We start from the raw sequence: 10,850 nt of genomic DNA on the forward strand, positions 1-10,850 counted from the left end.
GCCAACGCCACGATTCAATCAACCTTTAGTGGTTAGTAAATGCATGGGAACTTCCTAAAGAGGACGTTTTTGAAACTTGCGTTCTTTTTTTTTTTTTTTTTGGTTGGAGAAAGGTAGTTTGTTTCATTTATTTTTAAAAAAATAAATGTCACAAATGTGAAGTAATTAGATTTTAAATTTAGAATCTCGAATTTCAAATTCTTAGTTAACTGTGCTGGTTATCCTTCAAAATTAGTTTTGAAATATGCTGTATATTAACTTTTGATTGTTCTGATTCTATTTGTTTTGTTAATGGAATTGAAAATTCAGTGAAATTACTGGCTCTCAGTTATCAGCTGCTAATGATCAAGTAAATTCACAATTTCATCCACTAAAAAAAAGTACTCAGAACAGTTGAATTTAACATGATTATTTTGATTTAATAAATTCTCTTATGTAATTGATGAAATAACATAAAGTGAAGGTTAGAAGAATCAAAAGGAGATATAAACGAAATATTGAATGTTTTGGTGGTAAATAAATAATTTCCAAATTTACCTGTTCCACATGCATGTGATAGGAATCAAGGATTCCATTTTTGGGTCCATGAATATACGGTCGAGATGGCCTCCCACTTTAGGCATGCGCATTTTTTAATTAAAGGCACAAGCCCTGCAACGGTCGATTCGTCCCAACGGTCATCTTGCTTCAAATTTGAACCGTTTTCGAACCAAAGCGAGGTAACAAAGGAAAACACAAGCAGCGAACGAATCCTTCTCCCTCCGTCCTCGTCACCTCCGTTACTTGAGATCTCTCTCTCGGCAACAATTTCTTCCAGAATTTTTTTTCTAAGAAAAAAAGAAATTTGGGATCCCATGGAAGAGAACCAAAAGAGCAACACAGAAACCTTAACCCTAGATCCTTCGTTCTCCTCTTCTGCTAGGGTATGGACGAAGGATTTGGAGACGGCCTCTTCTTCTCCCTCGCATGGAGAAGGAGAAAAGGAGATGGGTTTTTCCGCGCACGATTCCATTGATTCGATGATCTTGGTTTCTGGGCCGAGGCTAATCCCTTCGGGAACTGCGGAAATGGATTGTCGCCGCGGTGAGTTTCTTCTTTTGCTCCGCTTCTTTCATTTCATTTCTTATTTGAGTTCAATTTTGAATGAGATTGTAGTAACTGGTAGTTAGGTGATCATTGCTTGTTCTTTATCTTTTTGGGGTTTTTCCCCCAAATTTTAAATGGGTTTTTTAGCTACCGTTGTTTTCTTTTTAATGTTGTAGGGTTTTAATAGCTGAAGCTAAGCCATGAAACTCTAGATTGGGTAGTGAGTTTTTTTTGGATATCTCTTTTTGAACCCAAAGATGAATGCTTCTTTATAAAAATGCTAGTTTTACTGAAGATTTTCAGATGAATAGATGTATATAATTTTCTTCTTTGACCCTATCTACCTATCTAAGAAGTTATTTTGATGATTCATTTACTCTTTTTGTGGATTAGCTTGTGTGTGCCCCTTCTTCTTTGATCAGCTTACATTACACAAAATTCATAGGACAGATTATTTATAAATTGATTTCTTTCTCAAATGATTCATGGAATTTCTGGTTCTCCTTGAAACATTCTCTCTGAATCAGAAGATCTTGTAATGTTTGTCAATGCGGGAGGCTGCACCGTACAAGGCCAAGATCCCCGCTCGAACATCATGGCTGATTCTTGTTTTCAAGGAGGGGATGTCATAGAAACCGATGAGACGATTGTAGAAGGTGGCGATTACCCATCTCTTTATCAATCGGCAAGGTACGGAGATTTCTGCTACAAGTTTGAAGGTCTCGCTCCTGGAGACTACTTCTTGGATCTCCACTTCTCCGAGATCGTCAACACAAATGGGCCGAAGGGAATTAGGGCATTCAACGTTTTCGTGCAAGAAGAGAAGGCAAGAATTGCAAACCAAAGTTTGAAACATGTGTTCAGTTTACTTTTTTTTTTCCCTAAAATTTTTAGGGATTTTTGCAGATAGTTTCTGAGCTAGATATCTTTGCAATTGTTGGAGCTAATAAGCCACTTCGGCTAGTTGATGTGAGAGTTACTGTGGTGGAAAATGGGGTCATAGTAGTAAGCTTCAAAGGAGTCAGAGGGACTCCCACTGTTTGTGGAATCTGTATTCGGAAAGCACCAATATTATCTGGTTAGTGTTATACTGCAAATCTATATAAGCGAGCGTTTTTGTGTTATAGATTTGATTAAATGTAGCTATTATTGACTTAATGCAGCACCACTGGTTAAAGCTGAGCATGTAGTGTGTAACAAATGTGCTACGGAGATTGAAGTATCCCCAACTCAGGTTAGGAAATAAATACAAGAATTAGAGCATATTAGATTTTATTAGGGAAACTTAGTGTGTGGGTTAGGTGACTTATTGTTCATGTTGCAGAATAGAGCTCGAAGCAAGTTCATCGCAAAGTATGAGAAGAAAATTCATGAGCTAACCAGCGAATGCAAATTAAAGACAGACGAGTGCTATACTGCTTGGTCGTCCGTAACAGCGACAAATGAGGAGCTAGAGAGGCTCAAAATGGAATATCACAACACAATTATCCAAGCTGAAAGTCTTGGTAATAAATTGAATTTTGTCTTCGAATGCTTTTGTTTCGTGTATAGGCTGTTTTTATTTGTTTACTTGATTACTATTTTGCTATTAGAACGAACTGTCGAAACACAGACGGACAAATTGAGAGATGTCTTTGAAAGGTATGAGCACGACAAGAAGCTATGGATTTCTGCTATATCCAATTTGGAAGTAAGAATCAAGGTAACATTTCAGATTCATCATATTTAAAGGAATTAAGGTGGATACTTTCCCGTTAATTCCTAAAATGGAGTTTTTTGGGATACTTCAGGCTATGAAAAAAGAGCAGTCCCAACTTTCTTTAGATGCGCATGAATGTGCAAACTCAATTCCAGATATGAATAAGATGATCTTTGCAGTTCAGTCCTTAGGTATGTTTCAAATCACTTGCATTAAGATCATGTGAAAATCTATGCCCTGTGAGCATTTTATGCATCATCTTTGCAGTTGCTCAGTGCGAAGATCTGAAATTTAAATACAACGAAGAGATGGCCAGGAGGAAGAAGCTATATAATCAGGTCCAGGAGACAAAAGGTCTCTCTCTCTCTCTCTCTCCCCCTCTCTCTCCAACCCACCCACCCACCCCCTTCTTCCAGTATTATAAGCGAAGTGTCTTGCAGGGAATATTAGAGTGTTCTGTCGTTGTCGGCCACTAAGTAAGGAAGAGACTTCAGCAGGTTACAAAGCAGTAGTAGATTTTGATGGGGCCAGGGATGGTGATATTGGGATCATTACTGGTGGATCTACCAAGAAAACCTTCAGGTTCGACAGAGTGTACACACCCAAAGACGATCAAGGCAAGTGTTAATCAAGTAATCAAAATTAATGTCTTTGTTGTTAATATATGACTTAAATTAGCAACAAAATTTATAGTGCTTGTTTTGATGGAGCCAATTTCTTAGCTTCATATATTTACTGAAGCTGGATAAAGCTAAACATTTGTTACCATGAACAGCTGGTGTTTATGCGGATGCATCGCCATTGGTCACGTCAGTCTTAGATGGCTACAATGTGTGCATATTTGCCTATGGGCAGACCGGTACTGGAAAGACGTTCACAATGGAAGGCACGGAGAAAAATAGAGGAGTGAACTACAGAACTCTGGAGGAGTTGTTTCAGATTGCTAGAGAGAGGAAGGAGACTGTTACCTACGACATCTGTGTCAGTGTTCTCGAGGTTTACAATGAACAAATAAGGGACTTGTTGGCAACATCCCCATCGTCAAAGAAGTAAAATACTTCTCACCAACAGAAATTTGTCTTTGGATTTTTTGTGTATATATGCCTCAAGATGCACTTCTATGTTTATACTCATCAACATTAACAAATAGCATCTGTATGCTAAGGCATAACCCCCATACCCTGACTTAGAGAAACTTGTGAAATGACAAGTACAACACTATTTCAATCTGCATCAGTACCCTTTATGTGTTTGCGAATGCTATGGTACCCGTTGGATTTTGGGGTATTGATGGAAAAGATGACGGTGATCTTGTCATTTCGTGGTTTTGGTTACAGTTATTTGGGGTTCAATATTTCAAGTAAACATTGTTCGTGCGATACTTACCGCGGAGCGTATGCACAAAACCAATATGTTCTAGGGGCAATAATAACGTAATACACATAGTTTGAGGATATATATCTGCAAAATACGTCTTTGTTTTGTCAGAAATTTGGATATGAACTGTAGATTTGAATATTTAGTTTTTCTACATGTAGGTTGGAAATAAAACAGGCCGCTGAAGGATTTCATCATGTGCCCGGTATAGTACAAGCCAAGGTTGAGAGCATAAAGGAGGTATGGGACGTGCTACAAGCAGGAAGTAATGCGAGAGCTGTTGGGTCGAATAACATAAATGAGCATAGCAGTCGATCTCACTGGTTAGTGGATTAAACTTACGGATGCTATTGGGTTTCGGTGAAAGTGGTCTACTTTGGTCATGCAGATTGTTTCTTTCATTTATTCAGCATGCTATGCATAATGGTGAAGGCGAAGAATTTGATGAACGGGGAGTGCACAAAAAGCAAGCTTTGGCTTGTAGATCTGGCCGGAAGTGAGAGGCTTGCGAAGACCGAAGTGCAAGGAGAGAGGCTTAAGGAAGCTCAGAACATCAATAAATCCCTTTCAGCCCTTGGCGATGTCATTTCTGCTCTTGCAAACAAAAGCAGCCATGTTCCCTACAGGTTTGAAATTCAGCGAAGTTGCCTGTTGTATAGCTTATCTTCTTAGTTGACTGAAGAATAATCTTGTAAAACCAGCCATCTTGTATAACTTGATCCAAATTTATTTCCCCCTGAAAAAAAAAGAAAGTAGATCAAGTTGCAAAATCAACAAATTAGTTTCCTTTTTTTTTTTCCCAAATGGCCATTAATAAAAGCTACATTGGTTTTTCAGGAATTCCAAGTTGACACATTTGCTGCAAGATTCGCTAGGTATACTTGGAGTGCTTCACAGAATTTGCTATGTTTCACAGCTATAATTCTCATAATTTGCATTCATGTTGTACAGGTGGTGACTCTAAAGCACTAATGTTCGTTCAAATCAGCCCCTCAGAAAATGACGTAGGTGAGACACTGAGTTCCTTGAACTTTTCAAGCCGAGTCCGTGGTATTGAGTTAGGTCCCGCAAAGAAGCAGGTTGACACAGGAGAACTTCAAAAGATGAAGCAAATGGTTAGCATGAATATACCTGGGAAAAAAATTTTCTTCCTGAACTCATAAACTTGTTTATCTTAGCTTCGCTAAGTATTTTTGTTTTCTTCTCTTGAAGCTTGATAAAGCAAAGCAGGACACTAGAACTAAGGATGAGACCATGAGGAAACTAGAGGAGAACTGTCAAAACTTAGAGAGCAAAATCAGAGGGAAAGAGCAGAATTATAAAAATCTGCTTGAGAAGGTATTTGTTTTTACTTTTGAAAACATCTACATCATTTATTGTTTTTAGTTGTCCAGTCCCTTATTGTTCTTTTAATAGTAGAACAAAGAGCTTGAGAACCAACTACAGTCGAAGATGGAGTTCCAGAGCTTTTCTGAGAAGCAACAGTGCCAGCTCTCAGAGAAATTGAAGGGCAAGGAAGAAATGTGCATCACCCTTGAGAAAAAGGTAACAACATCTGTTAATTTGCTATATTCTCTTCTTCAAGTAGATCTTAATAAGTTGGAATTACATTGAAAAAAAAAAAAATTAACACTTCTCTATTTCACAGGTGAAAGACTTGGAATATCGGTTAAAAGAGCAGCAAAACTCCAATGCTGAGAGGTCCATTCTCCAACAAAAGGTTTTCTAGAACAACCAAGACTTGTTTTCATGTTTTTATTGTGATTATTGCAAGAATAATCTGATGGTCCCTCTTTGATGATTGTCCTACTTAGATTGTTGAACTGGAATGCAAATTGAAAGAGCAAATACACTCTCAATCAGTTGCAGAACTAAAGGTTATTACTTCTTTCCTTTGTTTTTCGGAACGCGCCAACATGTGCTGTCTCCTCCTGCACTGAGTAAGCTACTAATAACGCATGCTTATCGAAAACCATATGCAGATTAAGGAACTTGAATACAAACTCAAGGAGAAACAGCAACGGGAGTCAATTCTCGAGCTAAAGGTAGTTCTACTACTCCAGTGTGTTTTTCTTCTTTTCTAAGCAATAAAACGACAGCTGAATATATTGATATACATTGAATTTTCGCAGGTTATGGAGCTTGAAAGTAAACTACAAGGTGGGAGAGAGCAATCTAATAATGCTAAGATTCTATTCGACTATACTAACGAATCGTCAAGAACTACAACAACACCAATGGAAGGAAAATCATTCTCGAGAGAAGAATCGGCAAATGAAAGCGACCATCAAATTCTAAGAAGCTCAAACTCGATCAACAAGCCAATAACCTCGAAGGAATCAATCTTGCTCAGAGGAGCACAGACTCTTCATGAGATGAAGAGGAGGAGAGAATCAAGAAGTTCGTTATACGGAGAACACGAGAACAGTATCGTGGTGTCGTCAGCGGTAGCAGAGAAGAAGAAGGTTTTACAAAGCCATTCGATTAGGGTCAGGAGAATAGAACCGTCAAAGGCTCTCGGGAGGCTTACTAGGACTTCAAAGGTGGTTACAACCAACAAGATGTTTCCTCATAGCAGAATCAGCAAAGAGCCTCAGGGGGGTGGAGTCAAGGAGAAAGAAAAAATCAGAGGCTGGGCCAGGTAGCTTCTAACAACTGCAACTTCTGTTGCCATTTGTGATATAGCTTACGTGATATATAGCTCACTTTCTCCGGTGATTTCGATTTGAAATTTGATATTTTAGCTTATACTGCATGTTGATGTACCAAAACAAAAGCATATGGCATGATGCAGAGAATGTACTAATCTTGTTCTTTGATGTGTGCGTGTGTGTGTATAGTGATCTTCTTACCAATTATGACTCAGATTGCGTTAATTCGTCGATAAGAGAATATCTGTAAGATTAGTTGTGACATCCCACTTTTCAGGAGCATCCATCCTATTGTAACGCCCTACTTTACAGGAGGTCATCCATCCTAAAACTACTCTAATTCTAACATACTTAAGTTTCTTAATCTTTTGAATCTAATCACTGTCGAAAATATTATAGCCGGATTAAAATGTTTAGTTATATTATATTATATATACATGACAATGTCAATTCCGGAGACCTCACATCAGTGCTTTAATTTCGTTCTTTGGATTGATCTTATCAACAAATACATTTCGTCCATAAAAAGTTTTATAAAAATGTACGGAGACTAGTCGCCTTTTTGAAATGATCTACTCAACTTGAAACCCCTTTGACTGAGACCCTTCAACCGTAGGCATTTTTGAGATCTCCTCTACTTCAAACTTTTGACTCATACTCCTTTAACTCCAAGTCCTTCGAAATTAAGTAATTTTAGGTAAAATTAAGTGCAGAAAATTTATTAAATTCATCAATTATTTCATCGGGCTTAACAATTTTAATAATTATTTAGCAAATAAAACTGAAATAATTAATGACTGATGGTCAATAGAACCATAAATTGTAAAAAAAAAATTAACTGAAATAACTTACATAATTCAATTTAAGTCACAGCTGAAAAAAAATACAATTTTATGTAAAAATTCGGTTGTATTCTCAGCTTACTTGTGCAGGAATTAGTATTGATTTAGTAATGCGGTGTTTAGATGCATTATTTTTAAGGGATAATCGCCTTATACCCTTCAAAATCTCTGAAATATCTTATTTATTATTATTTTTTTAATTTCAAATATACTCTTTATATTTTTTTTTATTATTTAAAAATACTCATGCTGTTAGTGTTTGTTAAGTCATCTCGGACTCAATCCGAGTTAAATTTTTACCATAACTACAAAATATTAAAAATGCTTATTTTATCCCTTACTTAAGGGCAAATAAAAAAAGTTGGTAACGATAGAAGCGTACATTTGAAAAAGCAAAAAATCAAAATACTTTTTTTGTCCTTAACTTAAAGCAAATAAAAAAAATAGTGATAATAGAAGGATATATTTAAAAGGCAAAATGATAATTTTTTATAGATAATGACTGTTTCTAATAGTTCACTAACACAGAATTTAACTCTAGTATATTTGAAAGACTTTGAAATTTTAAAAAGATATTTTTAATATTAGCTTTTTAAGAAGGATAAATAAAGAAATAAAATTTTTTTGAAGAATATATAAGCAAATACTTCTATTTTATTCACCATTTTCAAAATACTCTCAAATTCTCTCTTTTTATGCTNGACTTTGAAAGTTTAAAAAGATATTTTTAATATTAGCTTTTCAAGAAGGATAAATAAGAAATAAGAAATTTTTGAAGAATATATAAGCAAATGCTCCTATTTTTATTCACCAAGTTCAAAATACTCTCAAATTTTCTCTTTTTATGCTATAAAAATTACGATGACAACCACCACTGAGAAAAAAAATGTAAGTACGTACTTCTCTATGAACAGTTGTTCTGTAATATTATATAGCATTATAAAAAAAAAAAGCAGGTTAAAAATGCTTTAAATATTTTGAAACTTTAAAAGAGAAAAGGACTTCTAACCATTATATTACCAAACAAATAACTGAACAAGGCGTTAGTAGCTTTAGAAGTAGCCCGTGTTCTTCTAGAATATATTGACACAATTTATAGTCTCCATGCACGATGCATCAGCAACTTTAGACCTTTCTGCCTGTCCCAGACCCCGGTAGGTGTGGTCCTGCCCGTTGGACAGACAGGCGGACCGGCCACCACTGTCTCAAAGTAACCGAGAACTTTCTGCACTTGGTTGTTTACTGTATCCGATGCTTTATTTTATATATTTTTTTCCACTAACTTAGATTTTCAAATTCAGAAAAAGTTCACTCGAGAGAAAAAAAAAAAAATAGAATGTATCAGTTATAATACTGACGTGGTATTCTTAATCAATAAAATTATTTTTCTTGAATTCACTTGTTCCGTTATGATTAATAGAAAAATATTGTTATTGTATTTTTTTTTTAAGAAGAGAGATATAATTGCTTGTTACAGATAGATTTCCTCCACTCGAGGGATGTTGTTTTATTTTTTTTAGAGATAGGTAGTACGGTATCCGCTTCGTTTATTTCATTTAGAAATAAACTTAGCTGGAAATGTGAATCGATTAGGATTTGAACTTGGGATCTTGAATTTCAACCATCAAATTCTTTGCCACTTGCTCTAGGGACGGTTAGTGACGGATGTTGTTGAAAGAGGTGAATTACACGTCAAGCAGATCACACTAATTTAATTAAAATATTTTAATTAAAATATAATTTTAACAATTTTATCCAAAAATAGAAAATACGTGTGTATATATTAATCGTTTTAATTTTTGAAAAGCTTCCTAATTTGTCATATGTTAATATTACCCCTATCTAAAAGCTGTATTCTTTCTCTCTAAATTTTATTTTTTTCAAAGAGTTTTAGTAATGAAATTTTTAGATAAAAATATAATTAATATATGACAACGAATCGAAAATTTTACAACAAAATTTTATTAAAAAGCTCTTGCTCAAATTTTATTTCCCACGCGCATGGGTTCAGACTCTAATTTGGGTTTTGTTTTTTTTTTTTAAAAGGAATTTTCAACTACTTTTTTTGTCCATCACCATCACCATGACTAGTCATTCACTAGCTTCATTCGTCTTCTGCCACGTGTCGAAATGCTTCTAGAAACTATAAGCTCCGCCACCGTGGTGCAGCCGCCTATTTGTAAGACGACTGAAAAAAGTATATTAAATCACATTTACATCATATCATTAATTATATATTTTTATTTTTATGAAATATAATAATAATTTTTATTAATTATGATGGAACTTATTAATTTTTTTAAAAAAAATTATTTATTTGAAATATCATCTATTNTTTACCACATGACAGATTGTTCTTCACTCTTATCATCATTTGATCCTTTTCATTTTCTTTATCAAACTTTCAATTAATACATTTAATTAATATATATCTAAACGTTATCATTACCAAACTTTCAAGTTGTCCACCCTTTCTTTTTAAACTTTCAATTAATACATTTAATTAATATATCTAAACGTTACCATTATCAAACCTTCAATGTTAAGTTGTCCTTCACCACATACGCCCCTTCCCTTTTCAAAACTTTTAATTAATATATTTAATTAATACATCTAAACATTTTTAGTACCAAATTCTTCCTCCATATTTTTCATATTTAATTAATTAATCAATTCTCTTTCTCATCTTTTCTTATATACTGTTGCCTCCCTCTCTCCCTTCCTTACTAGTGCACGCCCATGTCTCCCCTCCACTGAAGGGATCGTCGTCATTCTCACTACCACCATCGCCGGAGAAGTTGTCGTCGGTTCCATCCTTGGAATCAATAGTGAAGGACCTTTCGTAATTGTGGCAAGTGAGGAATACAAAAAAATATTTAATATTATCTTATTATTAATTATTTTTATAATTTTTATCCATTGCAAAGCGCGGATTTCTCCGTTGGGGTCAATAATATTGTAGAAGAAGAGAATAAAACTAAAAAAGGATGGACAAAAAGAAAAGAAAAATAAAAATGAAAACAAAACAGCTGTCGCTCTCTACTCCGCCCACCCGTTGCGAGCTCTTCTCCTTCTCTCCCTCTCTCGTCCGCTCCCTTTTTATACAATCCCTTTTTATATAGCAAACCCCACCCCTAACTCTAATGCTATAGCAAGAGAGAGAGAGAGAGGGAGAGAGATCAACGCGCGCACACG

General features: G+C 35.2%; 1 protein-coding gene across 2 annotated transcripts; it reads left to right on the forward strand.

The window, feature by feature from the left end:
• On the forward strand, positions 685–7,020 carry LOC109707242 (kinesin-like protein KIN-14E). 2 transcript variants are annotated; one of them, XM_020228384.1, is made up of 20 exons: positions 685–1,083; positions 1,614–1,912; positions 1,993–2,164; positions 2,250–2,320; positions 2,411–2,591; positions 2,679–2,788; positions 2,877–2,976; positions 3,053–3,139; positions 3,226–3,402; positions 3,561–3,834; positions 4,324–4,485; positions 4,573–4,788; positions 5,000–5,037; positions 5,114–5,277; positions 5,375–5,500; positions 5,582–5,707; positions 5,811–5,882; positions 5,977–6,039; positions 6,145–6,207; positions 6,295–7,020. In XM_020228384.1, the coding sequence occupies exons 1-20, from the start codon at positions 855–857 to the stop codon at positions 6,805–6,807; spliced, it is 3,243 nt and encodes a 1,080-aa protein (XP_020083973.1). In that variant the 5' UTR covers positions 685–854; the 3' UTR covers positions 6,808–7,020. The 2 variants fall into 2 exon arrangements, with proteins under 2 accessions (XP_020083973.1, XP_020083974.1); XM_020228385.1 differs by having other exon boundaries at positions 2,679–2,776.

The sequence above is a fragment of the Ananas comosus genome, linkage group 3 (assembly GCF_001540865.1).
Source record: "Ananas comosus cultivar F153 linkage group 3, ASM154086v1, whole genome shotgun sequence".
In the NCBI taxonomy this organism is placed as follows: Eukaryota; Viridiplantae; Streptophyta; class Magnoliopsida; order Poales; family Bromeliaceae; genus Ananas; species Ananas comosus.

What these genes read in the sequence shown, in the direction of transcription:
- LOC109707242 (XM_020228384.1), top strand. Translation starts at nt 855, where the DNA reads ATGGAAGAGAACCAAAAGAGCAACACAGAAACCTTAACCCTAGATCCT. An exon ending in TCAGGTCCAGGAGACAAAAG is followed by an intron (nt 3,140 to 3,225) that starts GTCTCTCTCTCT and finishes AGTGTCTTGCAG; the next exon opens with GGAATATTAGAGTGTTCTGT. An exon ending in AATCAGTTGCAGAACTAAAG is followed by an intron (nt 6,040 to 6,144) that starts GTTATTACTTCT and finishes AACCATATGCAG; the next exon opens with ATTAAGGAACTTGAATACAA.